This window comes from Lutjanus erythropterus, chromosome 5 (genome assembly GCF_056507025.1).
Source record: "Lutjanus erythropterus isolate fLutEry1 chromosome 5, fLutEry1.hap2, whole genome shotgun sequence".
NCBI classification, from domain to species: domain Eukaryota; kingdom Metazoa; phylum Chordata; class Actinopteri; order Lutjaniformes; family Lutjanidae; genus Lutjanus; species Lutjanus erythropterus.
The window spans coordinates 36,563,075-36,581,634 of record NC_139321.1 but is presented as its reverse complement, the minus strand read 5'-3'; the positions used below and the strand labels follow the sequence as shown (position 1 = coordinate 36,581,634).

General features: G+C 38.5%; 1 protein-coding gene across 9 annotated transcripts in view; it reads left to right on the top strand.

The window, feature by feature from the left end:
- The window catches only part of rapgef2b (Rap guanine nucleotide exchange factor 2b), a 149,614-nt gene that overhangs the window by 46,260 nt on the left and 84,794 nt on the right, over window positions 1-18,560 (top strand). For all 9 annotated transcript variants that reach the window (XM_084719765.1, XM_084719763.1, XM_084719761.1 and 6 more), the window contains exon 4: window positions 10,410-10,493. In XM_084719765.1, the coding sequence (XP_084575891.1) occupies window positions 10,410-10,493 (84 nt within the window). The remainder of the gene's footprint in view (window positions 1-10,409; window positions 10,494-18,560) is intronic.

The window sequence follows — 18,560 nt, the reverse complement described above, 5'->3', positions numbered from 1 at the left end:
TTTTTGATAAATAATATAATCAGTTTGAACCTTCTGTTAATAAAAAAAACATTTGATATTTTAAAACAAATAGGCTGACTTTAAATCAGTATATGACAAACTCATAATAGGACCCCCACATAAATCCTTATTTTCCTCAATCTGCCGATTCTGTTCTTTATTAAATGGTTAATCTTTTGGCAGAGACGGGACCGAGTCATTGTTTTGCAAGACACAAGAAAGTCTCAAGCCTTTGCACACAAGTCTCAAGTCAAGATTGACAAGTTTCAAGCCCTAAACTTTGACTTTTAAGTTATAATCAAGTCATAATGCTCTCTTCATCAAATATAATGCCACTTTAACAACAGAGCCTTGACCTAGCATTGTTTGTGCAACTCCAGATGTTAAATGAAGTCTCTGTCTGTAATTTTCAACCTGCACATTTTTATACTACATTTAGTTCTTTCTTGACCACTATGTATGCATGTATTATTATTTGCATATTATCATATGCAAATGAAATACCCTTCTGTATCATTTTTTCCAACTGGAGCTCAGTAACGTAACATTAGTTCTTCATGGTTCTCTTCTGAAACTTGATTGGATGCTGTAGGATCGGTTCAGGCCTTGTTGAAAATACTAACAATTGATAATGGATACAAAACGCATTTTTTTTCTCATTTTCCTCTTTTTTCCCCCTCATTTTAAGTTTAGTTTGAAGTTTCCTTATTCAACAAGCACAAATACTGCCATTTCCAGACTGTCTATTAATTATCAATTACCGTATTACTAATCAGTTAAACTCTTGACGGTGATTAATTGATTAATCATAAACATCCCTAGTTCAAATGCAGTGGATCTTGGGAATTAAACGTTGACTTGCTGAGAATGAATAGTGCTAACATCAGCTGATCCAGGAATTGGAGGAAAATGAATTGATTGTAGCTCACTTTTACAATAACATACTTTATGATCTAAACTATCAAGTCAGCACAGTAAGGTCCAAGTGTAGTTACAAATCAAGTCGCAAGTCAAGTTGCAAGTCTTTTTTGATTTTATCAGGTCTGAAGTCATCAGATTTGTGACTGGAGTCTGACTGGAGTCCAAGTTATGTGACTCAAGTCCACACCTCTGTCTTTTGGGCTGTAAAAATCACAAAATAGTTTCTAATAATGCTCATCGCAATTTCCTTAGGCTTAAGGTGGTGTTTCCAAATCACTTTTTTTGTCCAACCACATGTCCACAACCCAAAGATACTCAGATTGTTGTCACATGAGACACAGAAATGCATCAAATCCTTCCGACTGAGAACAAACAATTTTCCAGATAACAGCCAATGAATTCTTTAAATCTGTTAATCAGCCCATCGTTGCAGCTGTAGATTTTTTTTTTTTTTGTTTGAGTGATTTTATCTCTCAAATAAGCTTAGATTGTGTCTCGACTATAAAGCAGCCTTGATGTCATGGAAAAGACAACTTTCTTTTTTAACTGAACTGTAGATAATCCTGCCACTTTCACTGTTTCTGTCATCTTTCTTGTGGACATTCCTTCCTTGATTTAAAGGATGACAACATCCAGAATAAATATTTTACATAGAACTAAATCCTGTCTACATATTTATGTTTTTTTTTCTTTTTCCTACAAACACACTTAATGTTAGATAAACCCACTCAGAGTTGCATAAATGACCCAGTTAATGACCCATGCACTCAGTCTCACTCTGACTAGCCTGAACAGTTGGCAGTCCTGGCAGGAATAATGATAGGAGGATAAGGGTAATAGTTATAAAAGTACTCATTTTTCCTGCCTGGGGCTCCAGATTGCTAGAGCGCTAACACTACATGCATGCACACACACAGAGACACACAGACACACAGTCACACTCAATATCTCATGAAAACATCCCATACTGTGAGAGGCTGAACCTCTCAGGATTTACCATCCAGAGATTATAGTGCTAAAGCCTTCCTGAGATGGAGGCTGACCTGGCACTTTTTTCAGTGGTTAGTGAAGAGGGTGAGCGGCTCATGGTCCGCCTTTAACCTTCTACATGTCAGCTCTTTCAAGTCAACCCTTGACCTCTGGCTCTCACTGGTGTGAAAACTCTAAGCTTGTAATTTTGCAATGCAAAGGTTTTTTGTTGTTGTTTTCTGTGTGAGGGGGAAGGATTAGCTTGTTTTGGAGACTTGTTTTTGTGAACTTTGAACTTACAGCACTGGAGTAAACAACGTAAATGTTCCATGTAATTGAGGTGAAAGTGATTCATTGGATGATTCATTGATTATTCAATCAACACGAAACTAATCGCCAATCATTTCCATAGCTGACTAATCAAATAAGGATGGGCAATGTCTTCCAAACTGGTGTATGACTGTAGTGAAACATTGCAGTGGACAATTATATTATTTATTTTTTTAAATTTATATGTACTGTACGTATGTTGGATAATAATTACAAATTTGGCAGTACTGCATGCTGTTTTTCCTTTAGTAAATCAGGTGCTATTATAATAAAAACCAACTCCTTAAAATACTTATACATCATTTCTAAGACCCTTTTGAAATCACAACATTACAATGGTAGAAGGTTTGGTCATCAATAACTGTCGCAACCTTTTAATGAAAGATGCAAAATTGCCAAAAATGACTGGTGTCTCATTACCTTGTGGTTATTATGGTGAATATTTCCAGACTTTTAAAAATTCTTTGATGATAGTAGACTGAGTATCTTTTAAAAGACATTTGAAGACATCAGCTTGGGCTTTTTGATTGATTTAGAAAATAATTGGCATGTTAAAGCTACAAAATGCAACATTTCCACATTAAAATGTCTAAAAGCACTAGACTTATGCTATATATTTTGTTGAGTTCTGTAGTTAAAATCTGTATTTTATTGAAGCTAATGATGCACTTTCCATTAGCTGTCACTTGCTATGACTTATAGGAAAATGCGGGAAACATCAGAGACTGAGGAAAGAAGTCAGAAAACGTAATTAAACATAACCTGAATAAAACTTCAACGCAAACTTCGTCTGTGCGTCACATCAGCCACATTTTCATCGGCAATGTCAGGACAACAACTCCCATGATCCCCATGCTGCTTTACAGCATCGTCAAACTACATCTTGTTTTAATGTGAGAGACCGCTTGCAGCAGAACTTACATATTGTGCATCTAATCAATAATGAAAATAATTGTTAGCAGCAGCTATACATTTAAGTGTTTCCCTTTTGTTTCCTTGGTTTTCTTTTTGTCATGAGAAATAAAATGAGCATGTCATGTTTATGAGCTGAACTGGAAATACCGTGAAAACTACCTGCAGTGTATTTCCAGTTAAAGAAGCAAGAAGATGCCCACTAATTTTCTGAAGCTTGATGTCCCTTGTCTTTGTTTATTTATAGGTTGTAGTGTTGTCACAAAAACTGAAATATACCATCAACACATCTCATTTTGCCAACCATGCGACGGTCATACAATGCTATTTTATCCTCATAGTTAGACAGCTGTACGTTTTGACTGAGTTACTAAAGTTATTAAAGGAGGAAGAAGAAGAATTTGTGTCTTGACAGTGGGCCTCAAACAGCTGATTTAATAGCAACAGTTTGACACTGTTGAAGAGAAAACCCAAAACATTTATCTTATAACCATCAGTGGCATGTTGTTAAAACAAATCAATAGTTGTTCTTTTACTTCACTTGATGGTAATTTCTTGTTAGCAAAGGCATTGTTTTTTTAGATGTAAAAATAGCATTGGTAATAGCATATCATACATAAGAACAGCTCTGTGATATTTTAACCTTCTGGTGGAGGTTCAAAGCGACACTCCCGTGCAGCTGTCAGAAAGCTGTCCCCCTCATGCAGCTCCTGTTCCCTGTGACACTGTGAAGCTGCTCGCCTTTAAGCTGCAATTTCACCCAATGTCTCCAGAACTTTTTAGTTCTGGGGACTACTTTTCAAGGAACTAAAAGGTTCCTTCAGCCCAGTGTTGTCTGATTTTTCTCCATAGTAAAAAAGCAACAGCTGTTTTTTGCACCTCATTTTTGCTTGGGACTATACAACAATGGCGCCGTATAAAGTCATGGACAGGCATCATTATTTATGGCCAGCACAAATGCTCAATAAGGCCTGGAATTTGTAGGTGGTCCCTTGAGCAGGGAATTTTCTGGGGGGGAAAATAATGTCCCCGGAACATAATTTAGACACTAGCCCGTGGGGGAAGTTCCTGTGGTAGAACTTAAAAACATCATCCCAGGAGGGTAGATGAGGAAACTCAGCGGAAGATGGAACTGAAAAACTCATCACATCCCAATGACCAGTCGGCTTATGTAATTATACATTCCAGAACATGCAGTATGGACAGATCTGACATGGAGACATTAGTCATTTGACAAATATCTGCAAATGGCAGCACATTACATTTGGTAAAAATGACAGAAGAATGGCAGAAATGCGATATACTGTATCTGAAGTGATGTGGTCTGGAGCACACGGCCCTGTGTTGGAGCTTTTTAATGAGGTGCAGCAGAAAGATCTAACTATGACCGTGTGCTCCAGACCTCGTCACTCCAGATCCTGCTTTAATGGTCCCATCTGTCAAAGCACTGATTCGCAACCAGAGATACATGTAGGTGATACACGGGGTAGAAAGTTGGTGAGTTGCTCAGATAAATTTAATAAATAGAGGTTGTGATTAAGTAAAAAGGCATATGTTCACATTTTTGTGTGTAATAGGATAATAAAAACCCAAATGTGCTTGCAAACTGGAATGAGGCTTATCTTTAGTGAATAAACTAATGACTGCACGCCCACTTGTTTCCCACCAACATGAATTAGGCAAAACACTTGTACACCAGTTTTAAAAACTCAGAACTGATCTAAATGATCTCTTCTAAAAATGGTGGATAAATGAAATAAATGCAAGCGTAACAAAACAGACTTAGGGGGGAAAAATCCAAAGAGATTAAGTAGTTTTGTTGAATAGCATCCCTTTTGAAATCAATTCAACCAGAGCTACAAAGATTAATCAAGAAGTTTTCAACTACTAAATTTATCACCATTCATCAGTTTGAGTCATTTTTAAGGAAAAAGAAGTCAAAATTCTCTGATTTCAGCATCTTAAATGTAATTATTCCCTGGTTTCTTGACTCCTCTGTGACAGTAAACGGATTATCTTTGGGTTGTGGACTAAACAAGATGTTCAGCTTGGGCTTTTGTTCAACCCTGACTGACATTTTTCACCATTTTCTGACATTTTATAGACCAAACATCAAATTAATTAATTGAGAAAATAATCAACAGTTAAATGTGTAATGAAAATATGATGGGTTGATGTCGATAAAGGGTTAGAACAGGCAAAAAGTTTTGGGAGAGGAGGAAAGTTGATGGATTCCCAAACAAGGGATGAGAATCTTTTGGTACGATTCGATTCAGTCCGTATTCAGAGGGCTATGATGTAATTATAAAACGATCATCGATGCATCTTTACGCATCAGAATTTTAAGCTTTTAAGCCAGCGGGGTAGCAATCGGATTATATCCATCTGTAGCTGGTCAAACTCAGCCATCCACACCAAAACTCAAGAAGTAGCTGAGTTTTGAACATGAACGTTACGCACAGCTTACATCTCACCATCCGTTTGGTTCATTTGGAAGGAGCATGCAGCCTGAATTACGAAATTCCAACAAGTGAAAATAAGGTTGAGAATTGGATTTTAAATTTCCAATTATTGACTTAACTGCATTGATTTATATCCTTTCAAGAGAGAATCACGATGCATCTAAAAATAGATTATTTCCCCACCCTATCCCAAACACAAGATGTTGGTGCTTTGCAAAATCTGCTGATCAGAAATCTTTCATTGCATTGAAACTGTGCGAATCCCGAACATTAACCAGTCAACCCTCAGTCCTCTTCCACCCCCTCTCTTTAGCAACTTTGCTTTTAGGACAACTGAACAATTGCAAAAGCAGTGTGAATACTTATTTCATAACTTTACCACACCATTGTGTTGTTGAGTCTCTTGAGAGTCTCATGGTGGAAACATCACAATAACAACTTAAAATGGTCATATTTTTAGTTGCTTGTGTACATTGGGCCAATGACTGTGGTTGTCAGACACACCTCTATTGTTTTGAAACTCCTGTTACTCAACCATCCAATCAACCGTTGGGCAAATTATTTTATCCTGTTACAAATAAAAAGTAAAATTTTAAGTCAGTGTCTGAGCCTACCTAAGCATTTTTTGACAGCGAAGTTTGACTTAATTGAACTCGTAAAAGTAGATCCTCATTTGACGAAAGTCTTGATGCAATAATCACCCTCACCGCATCACTTTACCCCCTACCAGCGCCTCCATGGCACTCATATAACCCGTTCACCGCTGTTCAAGGCTTCCCGGGGGGGTTTTGGTGGATGATGTTTAGTGTTTGACGATCGCTTCCAGTACGCGTGACCCAGTTCAGTCAAGCTGTCGTGGCGCATAAGAGTCTCCTATCTCCTACTTTTTTGGTGTATCTTCTCTTCCTCCTCCTCTTCTTTCTCTTCTTCCTCAGCCATGTGAGGTTCTCCCCTCGTTCGGTGCTTCTGCGTGCCAGCAATTAATAATTGAGTGTTTCATTCGTGTCATCTCCGAATGCAAGGAGGAACCATAAAAGGATGGAAAGGAGCCTGGAGGGACGCGGGTGGAGATCAGGGGGAGAAAAAGGAGAGGGAGAATGGATGCTGTTGGAGGGAGTGAAGGAGATGTTGCACTGTGTCAGTAGGGTGTGCTGTCTGCAGCCTCATTAGCTCTGCGAGGAAAGTGTGGAGAGGAGGAGGAGGTGGAAGGAGGGGTGAGACTTTGTTCTTAGTGATTAGAGAAAAAAACTCGGTCAGCACAATGAAGCGACTCTGGGTGAGAATATATGTGTCTGTGTGGGGGTGGGCGTATGATAAGTGCACCCATCCTTTACCTTTATGTAAGCAAAAACCAGCCCCACCTTGCTGATGTCGGACCGGCCATTGATTGTTTTTCTTTCCCCCGTCTGGTTTCAATTAAAAAGTCTCACTCAGACCAGGTGAAAATGCTCAGCGATAATCACACAAGCTGCTGCCTTATTAGCACCGAAGCACCTTCAAGTACAGGGTCTGATTTCAGCTCTGATGAGCAGACGTTCTTTTTCTGTGATGAGGTGGCGTTTCAAAGTGCCAACTGGTAAACAGACAGATGGAGGCTTCACACAGAGAAACATCCATTTGAATCTCCAGCTAAGTTGATGCAGTGCATTCATAGCTGAGATAATTACAGGTTTTCACACCCTCGGGTGGAGCTCAACGGTAATACCTGATACCTGATCTGGTGCAGACTGATAATAAAGCAGCAAATGCTTCACGCGTTTCAAAATAATGTGATGGTTCCTCTACCTGTAAAAAAAAAAAATGAAAAATGTGTGCCAAAACAGCTTTATGATAAAGTACTGAAGTGCTGCGGAGTTGCCCTGGCCTACAAATCTTGTTTTGTAGATGTAAGAAAACATGTTTGTTTGGCGCAGACCCCAACGAATCATCACTATGATTTTGATGCAAAAATGATCACTCTCACTAAATGTTAATCACATTGCATTTATATTATTGGTCAAAATAACTGCAATAAGATGTTTTTTTTTACTATATTAAGTTGAATGAGAACATTCATGTCTATATGGTAAATATGAAGCTATAACCAGCAGCAAGTTAGCTTACCTAAGCATCTTGTTTGGTTAATCCATACAAAAATCAGAAGTGTGAAAATGCCTGCTTGTAAAGAACTGTTTTTCTGCAGATAAAACTTCGTTTTGGAGGTGCCGGTAAGTTTGAACTAGTGAGGGATATAGCCAATATAGATGGATATAGCTGTGATAGGCCAATATCAGGCTGATAATACCAGCCAACTGCCAACTATATCTATTTGGCTTTGAACAGAACTAGAATGAGCTAGCCTGGCTAAGCTAAACTGCTGCTAGCTGTAGCTGCACATTCATTCATACAGACACTCTCATCTAAGTCTTGGTAAAAAAGCAAATAAGTGGATTTCCCAAAACATTGAACTCTTCCTTTAAAGAATAATGAGTATGATTGTGAGTACTTTAAGAGACTGCATAAGAAATTCAGTAAATGAAACTTCCTTGATTAGTCGTGCATGGTTGTATTTCACAATTTTAGTAAAAAAAGACAAAACAAATGTCAAAATAAGTCAAACATTTAGAGCCTTAAGATGTGTTTGAACTTAAACTGAAATAATCTATAAAGACACCAGTAAATCATAAAATGTAGTACAACAGTCCTAATTTTTGCAGTCCTAAAGCAACTTTAGTAGTTAAGAATCATCAGAGCAAAATGAAAGTTGTTTTTGTTCTCTGATATGGCTGTTTCTGTCCACCACTGCCAAAACGTCAGCATTCATGTCAAATTCCCAGCACCGGTTGAACGTTAGTATCAGTGTCATGAGAATACTTCCTTCTCTGAATTTCTACTTCCCCTTTACTGTCAGAGGGTGTAAGGTGACATGGAATGAATGAAGCACTTTTTAAAACCGCAGTTCATCTCAAATGAAAGTAAAAGCAAATACTACTGCTGTGTTCAACAATCCAGGTGAAGAACGGTGGAACGTTTGGTTTGTCTGTGATATTTAACTTGACCTGCACAAAGATTACATATGTGATGTGTGTCCTCTGAGCCCTTGCGCAACTGGTTGCATATGAATGAAAGCAAGCATTAACTTCCTTATCCATCTCCATAGAATTTGTTTACATTCTCGGTAGGTTAGCATGCACATCCTCTTTAATAATCCTGCTTGTACTGAGCATAGAAGATTCAGCATATATATCAGCCTCATGAGATTATCTGTTTGCAATCCCTCTGGTAGCTATGAAAGTCCAGAGATAAGCTAGATGAGCATGGAAGCAAAACTCAAGCATTAAAGAAAATGGTCATCCTCTCAAAATTGCGAGCATGCTTTATTAACACTGACAGTCAGAATTAATTTCATATTTAGTGAGTTGTTTATCTGTGAGCAAACTTTGCTCAGTAGAATCTTTGATGTTCCTTAATAAGGCCTCCGTGGTTGAGCCGTAATGCCACATAATAGGTAAGACCTGAAGAAGTGTCTGTAATTCAAATTTAATAGCCAAAAGTGCTGCGAAAGTGTGGTGTGAGTGTGTGTGTGTGTGTGTGTGTTTTTGTTTACCAGTCGTGTTGTAAGAACCTGACAGCCAGCCGCATCATCCAGAGGTCAGCCTGAGTTTAGTTCGTCTGCAATGCCCAATTTCCGCGTCTGTGTGCTTCAGCAGGGCCATGGGTGTGGGTGGATGAGACATGATTCCTCAGTTCATTCATAGTTCTCTCTCTAACACTCCACACTCTCTCTGTCTCATGTTGTCTCCTTTTCACTGCCTTTTTTTTTTTAAGTGATCTGTCTTTGGCACAGTGAGTCTTGTACTGCTGAAGCATTAGATCACAGCATCATGTAGAAAAAGCAGATGACAAAGCAAACATATCAACATCAAAGACAGTACGGCTCCAACAAATAATTATTTTCAGTATAATTTCATCTGTCAAAGATTTTCTTGATTAGCAGATAAGTCATTTGTTCAAAAAAATATCAGAAAATAGTTGGGATGTAACAATACAAAAAATATGGTGTATGATAAAGTGCAAAATGTCCTTTAATTAGATAACAAATCTGGTGTGTACAGCAGTTTTTTACAAGGAGTATTTAACTGGTTATGAAACCATCTTATTGAGAAGATTGGCTATTTCTATGTGGTAATTCTTAATGCCTGCCACCAGATCGGATTTTCCCTGAAATCAAATAAAACAAGCCTGTGTTTATGTTTTGCCATTCAAGATTACAGTAAGTTGCATGTTAGTCAGTTAAAAACAAGCAAGAGGAGATTTCTATTTAGATAAATTTATTTTTGATTTTATATTTTGTCCACAGGGGCCTCCAAAATCAACAAAATAGGAAGGTTCCATGTAGCAGCTTTAACTTAAACTTTAACTTCCTGGCAAGTGGCTAAATGATTAATTGATTGATTGTTTCTGTTCTTGAGGGGAGGACGTAAATTTGGATTTGCTTATTTTTCTTCAGAGTGTAGCAGGGCGTGTTGAGACATGGTACATGTTTCAAGAAAATAATATCTGAGGTTGATGAAGATGTAACTCAGTCCTGTCACATGACTAACCTGTACCTGCATGAGATTTACTTCCAAAATGAATACACCTGTGAAAGAGTAGAAATTGCTTTAAAATTGCAGAATTATGTGATTTTGGAGTTGAACGTCTTACATAGGCCTGTATCTTGCCAAATTTAAACTATTTCTTATTCTATTCCCAATTTAGAGTCATTATATTTCAGCCATTTCCATTCCATTCTGTGTAATTTGTGCTAACTGTCTCTCTCTTTCTGTCTTCCAGTCCTGACGATATAGGAAGCTGCTGGTACATCCTGTTGTCCGGCTCCGTCTTCATCAAGGAGTCCATGTTCCTGCCCAGAAGCAGGTAAGGATCATAAGTCATTTTGGTTCAGGGCACAGTTTTAAGGCTTGATCCCTGGCACTAACATGTGAGCAGCTTCCTCCCTTCAAAGCTTATTTAGAACAGACACAAAGAGAGATAAACAGCTTAATCCTAGGCTGTCAAGAGACAATTTTAATTTATACGATCTCAAAAATAAATGTTTTCCCCTCTTATCAACTCGCTCTTATCCAGAGGAGTAAACAAGAGTTTTTCCTCTCACCAAAATTGACTTTTCAAACATTGTTTGCTTAGAGGCTACTTAAGGTTACAAAGGACACATCTGCAGGATAGATTTCTAAAAAGGAAAAGTTTAAATCCTATAATTGCTTTTACTATCACAAAAATAGACTTTATTTATGTTGTTACAGAAGATAACTGCTCAGGACACAGTGACCACTGCTGCTAACTCAGGGATTTTGCAGCTTTTGTTTCCAACAAGTAACAAATGTGTCATTTTCTTCCAATCACTTTACACAATGTGACTGTGCTGACATGTCAACAAATGGTTTTCAGATTCTGGGTTACCTGTGCTCTGAAAATGATGCATAAACTTCTCATTTAAAAAATAACAAGTCTTTCTTTGCAAAAAAATTAAATCACAAAATGCATATAGCATTGTGAGGTACTTTAAAGACCTGCTACACACATGCCTCGATCACTCTCCTAATTAGCAGATTTATGAAGAAATGAATGACACGCACATCCCTGAGGCCCTAATGGGTTGGGTGCTGGATCACAAAATATCAAATGCATAAAAAGAGGAAAAAATGCAGGAGCTCCTGTTTGAAAATTTATTAGCCTAACATTTCGAGCTGAACACTCTTCCTCAGACTGCTGAACAGAGAAAAGAAAATACTGTCACAACAAATCAAATATAAAAAACTGTTGACCTCTACCCTTCAAAATAAAAGTCTCCAGAACATCCACATGATTACGCCAGATTTATCTCCTGATTTATAACACATAATAACGTATGTATAATTATCCAGCTGTGGGCACCCACGAGTGGAGGCTTGTGTATAAACGGATAACGAATGACAATACAGTAAATTAATTGTAATTGAAGCAGTTTTCTCAATTGCAAAAGGAACATTATGTAAAAAAGTATGGGGGAAAAAAACAATGCACCTTTGTAATCCTAGATTAGAAGAAGCTTGTTGTTGTTTTCTTAAACACAATGTTGTACCTAACACCTTTTTTCATTCAGTTTGATTCTCTTAAACCTTCTGCTTAAACAAGCTGAGTTAAAACTTGTTAAAATAATAATGTCTCTTCACTTACCAATGCATGTAAAGAGTGAATGGGCTCATGAGCCTACTAATAAAAAAAATGATCTGATCCAGTGATACATACCCATTAACATCCAGAAATTTAGAATGTTAGCAGTTTAATTAAATACAGTTACAATGATATACTTTTTTCATATTTATAAATGATTATAACTAAGGTTGTTAAAGGGCCACATTCAGTGCAGGGGCCACCAATTAATTAGGTTGCTGTACATTAATAAACACTTGAAATGTCCTTTTAGATGCATATAACTTATTTAATGTTTGCTTACATGTTAAACAGTGAGGCTTAAAGTGAAGTGTACTGTCAGTGGTAGGGAAGTGAGTAAGTAAATAAATAAATAAAACTTTTTGAGCAGGCACCAGCTGCTTTGATTATAGTGTCAGCTACACTGAAAGAAAAATATAAGTTATTTTGTTGTCACCCCTGTAGCGTGGTTAAAAAAGTGTTTGAAGGCACTCTAAACACCTCATGATTTACATATAAATCCAGCCTTTTTCTGATAAGGTAGGTTGGACCAAGAAACAAATATTTGAAGTATTTTAAGAAAGAAGAGTAGTAGAGTGTGAGTTTGTCACTGGAGCCCACCCCCATGATGGATAATAATTATCTACAACATCTTCAGGGGAGGAAAGATTCACGTTCCCCTCTCCAGCTCTCAGCCATCAGCAGTGATCGCCACCTCTGAAGCCAAGACCCAAATGTTAAAAAGCTGTGATTTCGCAAGTGGATCTGTTCCATGAACCATATCTGTGGGCGTCTTGAAAACAATGATCTTTTCATCCATTAGGCTTGCATAACACACACCTACGACCACTCAGAGCTCCGGGCCGTCACTCTAAAGCCTCTGGAGCAGAGCTGTCCCAGCAGCACTGTGGGGGTCGGCAGCGGTCATTCTTTGGATTCACACGAACGTGGGAGGCATTTAAAACGGAAGCCTCCATCGGAAATGTGCCAAAAAGCTGCTCCCCTCTTAAATGTAACCTTTTCAGTTTTGACAAGGTGAAAGTGTGCCTATGGGATACCAGAGGGGGATTTGCAGGTATTGGCAGATTAAAGTTAATGTCGGGCTGCAGTCACAAGGGGAGAGAGGGCTCTGAAAGTGTTTAGTAAGCATATGTTGCAAGGAAGCCTGTGCAGGGGTCCAGTCTGCTGCATGAGGTTAGCTCACTTTGTTTAGAGTGATGCCAGCTGCATTGCACAAGACTGTCCTGTTTCTATCAGCTGCACTAAATTATACAGATGATGCACAAACTGCAAATTCAGCACTTTTCAATCAGAAATCACAATCTCAAGCAGAATTTAACTTGGGAATAATGTTGAAAAGATGTAATAGTTAGATCAGCTAAATGCAAAGTGACTATTAAGGCACAGAAACAACAGGACCTCTGTATGTAACCCGTTTTTGTCATTCAGTCAAACTTTGGAGCATGTCAAAATTTCAACAAACAACAAGTGGTGACTTGGGTCACTTGGTGACAACTGACCCAGGGCCCGACAATAAGCATTACCCGGCGGAAGCAACTTACTTGCATCACTGGGCAAGTGATACAAAAGAATTAAACTGATCTGGTGATGAAAATACCTAAGGAGTCAGCCATCGTGCTTCCTGTTCATCTCTGTTGAGAGTTGCACGTGTGCAGTACTTACAGGGCACTCATAAGAAAAAGACGCCAGGTAAAGACGAAGTTTATGAGCCGAATCGCAAGCGATAGCATTAGAGGATGTGGGCAAAACTCCAACCACATATTGTGCATTTTGCTGCCAAGATTGAGAGCAAAGCCAAATTCCCAACGGAATATGAAGTGCCATAACAAGAGGCAACAGCATCTTGGTTGCATGGCAGCAAAGCAGGCTGCCGGCAACCACTTCTCTAGGGCCTTGCCGGTGCTTGTGTGAAACACGAACGCTGATGCAAGTCACATAATCACAAAACTGATTAACATGGGGTATTATGTATCAAAAAACACGCAGCCATTCACTGCATACTCCAGTGTGAATGCTTTTCAGCAAAAGAACAGGATTGACCTCGGTATGCAGTACCACACTGACATGGTTTCCTGAAGACATTCCTTGATAACCACTAATAAATAAAGCAGTTTCTATAGGGGAAAGTTAAAAAAAAAATTACTTCAGGCAAGTAGATTTCTGCCCCATCATCAACTATTAATGTTGAATCCTGCAAACTCTTGTGATCATGTGAATATCAACTGTCCAAGGAAAGATGGAAGGAATATAATGTTGTTACAGCACCACAAAACCTTTTAGAGATGATGTTTGGTTGGTAGGAAAAAGACGTTTGCATTCTGTATCCTACCAACATCTAATGTAGGTCTTTTCATTACCTAACTATATAGTGTGTCAACAAAACACAGCTTGCAAATATAGGGCTCAATGTTATGGCCTGATAAGTGCACAGCATGATAAATGAACACTTACACATTCAGAGTTCCCAGTAGCTGCCGGTTAAATCATCAGTGCCTGTTGACTCCATTCCTGTGTTGATTAATGTGACTTATCAGTTTGTTCTGATTAAGTATGACAGTATGACCGGTCACAGATACCAGACTGTGTGGTGATTGGTTAGTTGAGCATCTGGAGTGTTGTTATTGATTATTTTAGATGTTTGAATATATAAGATCCAGACAGTTTATTTATCTAAAAACAGATAGGAGCTATTGTTACCACTATTAATAGTCTTAGCCTCTACCACAGCTCGTGGTGTGTGGCTGTCATATTGAAAACATCTTTTTTTGGGGAGGGGTGGGTGTATGAAGTGAAGCAGGACCTATTTCCCCAGTGACAAGAGAACATTTTTAAAAGGACTCATTCAAAATGACACATTCTGATCCAAGTTTTCAAGGACTTCTGGGTCATGAAACTCACTCAACGCTTGAATGAAATTCTCAGTTCAAGTAGGAATAGAAGATTGATAAAGCATTGCTCATGACAGCGGTTGTATGACTGTGTTCCTGGTAACGGTGGCAGAGAAATTCTTTACAGTCCGTCACAGCAGCAGGCAGCGTGGTACAATACCGTGAAACCATCTGATGTCACGACAGGATACATAAATGTGGCACTACAACAGGTTTTTGGTGTTTGGTGTTTTTCCCCATTGAAGCTGAACAATTGTTGTGTCATTTCTATCCGGCATTACTTTCGGTTTGCAGTCATATTCATCATTTTCTTCCATCATGCTTTGAATATTTTTATTTTTTTAATGGCCATAATGACAAATGGAAAAAAGCTAGGGGAATGATGAGGACAAAATGACTCAGAGGGGAAATTGGTTGTGACAGGAGGAACTGAATGGAGTCCAGCGGGACTTCCTGAAGCTTTTAAAGATGTGCTGGAATTGGGTTTCAGACAGGCCCTGCCCTGTAATGGCTGTTCATATCTACACCAGCAGCAAGGTTGAAAACCTGATATGCTTCCATCATTTCTCTCTCAGTGCTTCTCACTCTCTGTTCCCCCCTGAGCTGGGCGCTGTAGTGAGATGTGATCCAGGGGAAGAGGAATGACTCAGTCATTAAGTGAAAGAAGCTGGGGCTCTGTGCCGTATTTAACCCACAGGCCAGTGTGAAATCAAATACAACCCAAATGAATGAATCATGATAAACGGGTGACACAGATTTATAACATGTAGAAACATGTGCTGTGTAAAACATATAATTAAATCAGCCCGTTCATGCCAGGGTCGGGCAAGATGATAAGGATCTTTGTCAGATTTTGCTTGGACTTGGCAGAGATACACGGCAGACTACATGTGGGACTTGGATCAGTCATAGCCTGCCGTCTTTAATAACATACACTACTAAGGCTTCAGGAAGCGACTTGTTCCATCTTACAGTTTTATGAATGAATCTTTTTGCCTTCCCATTTGATAAAAAAGAAACAGGTGAGTGTGTGGTACTTGTGTGCAGAGGGTTAATACAGATATCTGTTGGAAAGAGACAACATTTTGTTATCAGAAGCTTTCCGTTTTCTTTTGGTAGTTTGTTTGTAGTCCAAGTAGTATGTAGGCATAAAGTCAGTGTGAAGAGCAAAGGAGGCGGAAAGCACTGGACACAATGCAGTCTTTGAACTCACTGGCTATGGTCTGATGACCTTTTAGCTTTTCATTAGCTTATTTTCTGCATGTAAATGCAGATATATATTTGGAGAAGTTAGCTTCAAACTCCATACTCTCATCTCCAGTTGCTAAATGAACTGCGAACCATGACTGGCACATGGAAAAGGAAGTCTTGGCACAGATATCAGTTATCTGTTATCAGGATATCCGCTGGCTACACCGGAGGCCTTGAAACATTGACCGTCGCCTCCAGAGGCTAGATCATCCTCAGACGATATATCCGACCGGTTACAGATTGTGCAGAGCATGTCATCACTGCCATGTTAATTTGGCACGCTCCTGACTTGAGAGTAATGGTCCAGTGGTTTCAGGTTCATTAAAATGAAATAAAACATCATTGTTCTTGTGCCTCTTCATGTTTATAGTTGAGAGCACACTGTGCTCCTATTGGTCTACACCATGTTGTAGAAGTCTGCAAACTAGGTGAGACAAGACAATAGACTCTGACACGTCAGTCTTTTTGTCATTTGTCTTCCACTCGAACATACCACACAGGGTAAAACAAGCAATTGTTGCACCTGACATTCATCTTGTTTCTGGATGCTCCATGTCTGTCAGTCAGAACATTATCAAGCTGATAATGTCTAGTCTGATCTTGGAATTTAAGTTTTCGTTTTCATTATCGATCAGTCTGATGATTGATTTCACAATTAATTATTTAATCTATTTAACGTTAAAAAAATGTAAAAATTTCCCAGAGCCCAAACAGACATCCTCATTTGCCCAGTCAACAATCCAAAACCCAAAGACTCTTCATTTAGGCCTATTATATAACTGACAAAGAAAAGCAGCAAATATACACATTTAAGAAGCTGGAAGCATTGATGAACCATTGCAGCTCTAAAAAAGAAGTGTGATTTTCTGGATTTAAAATCCACTAACATTTGTTGGAGTCATTTCTGGTGGTGGAAGCTAAATTTCTAAATACTTCAAATTTTGCAAAGCTTGTAAATAATATCTGCCTTCATAGTCTTTTTTACCCCCAAACAGCAACTTTCATAAGTGTTGATCCTTCCAAATAATTTTCAAATGTTGCATAATAAATATTTTTAGTTACAGTTTCAATAATATCCCACTGACTGCGTAGAACTTCTAACTTCCACCATATTATACACGTTATTAACCCTGTGCTTGTTTCACTTCCCCTCCTGCTTGCTGCTGCCTACATTTATTATCACTGCCAACAGACTGCTGTCAGGACTTTACCTCCGGTCATGCACTGAACAGTTTTAACAGTTTAACAGTTTGTGAGCTGAATCAGCTCGTATCAGAATCCAGTTAGCGGAGGGATGTCATCATTTTTACTTGTGTGAACTGCTTTGGAGAAAAGGTCAGTTGAGATCCAATCATTTCTTGACAGTCAGCAGCGGCCCAGGCAGACTCATCTGTGACTGTAAATGACAAACTGATCCAGTGATAATTTATTCTCTAATTGCGCAAATACAGCTCTCACTCATCTCTTTTCAGCATTACTCATATACTGTATGTTCTGTGGAGGCAGACAGACAGTAATAGGCTTTAAAGAGTTTTTTTTTTTACAGCACTGCAACTGTAAATTTCATGTTTTCGCTGCTTAGATTGAAGGTTTCTGTGGTTGCTCATGAGTTTCATGATTGTCAGGCTCTTGAAACATGTTTACAATCAAGCGTCTATTCAGAAGTAAATTTCTAAGCAATGAGCAAGTCCTCTTTTTAGAGCAAAAGATTTAAAAATAACTTTAAGCATCAACTTAAGCTCTGGTGATAAATCCATTCACAGGCCACTGTGAAGGCCATTAATTATGACAGACAGACAGACATAAAATTATGAGTGACTGCTGAACTTGTGCTGAGTAGTTTGTTCATGAAGCTGTTTTAATGTAACCCAGAGTTAACTAAATTTAAACAGGCATTCCACCAATTTTTACACATTTTTGTCAATTTATCAGACATGGAGGTTCTACTTGGCCTGTGAAAATAGTTGTTTAATGTCTTCTGTGACTCTGAAGCAGTTTTTGTCTGGTAACCCTGGTAAAGTCAACAGGATCATCTTGGCTTTTACTTTGACAGATGTAGATATTTAATGAAGAGACACTGAATTCCAGCATTTTATGAGTAAAAGTCAGGATATCTCAGTCTCTCCAGTTCTTCAACTTTATACAAAGTTCCGTCAAGACAAAAGGGTTGCTGCTTGGCAGTTTTGTTTATTTTTTTCAACAGCAAAGCAGTCTGATCCTTCTTCCGCCATGCTGCCTACTCATTATACTTGAGCTGTGTTGTTAGCTTCCACATTCAAAGGAGGATCAATGTTGATCCATAAGTATAAAAGCTGATGCTGAAGTTGAAAAGTATGTAGAAGCGCAGACTTTCACATTATATTACATTAATTCCTTTGGCATGCTTAGTACAATAAGTACATTCAAACTCAATAGAAACAAGCCAAAGCTAGATGTCAGAAGAAGCTGAAAGTGCAACCTTGAAATACACAAGAAAAACTGTGTTCAGTGAGCTATTGGATGAGTGGTCAGTTTTTATCAAGGGTTTAATTTTGATCAGAGAAAAGATCGTATGTCTGATCTGAGACGAATGTGTGGAAAATGCCTGTTACACGCTTATATCGTATAACATTCATCAAAGTAAAGAAAAAGA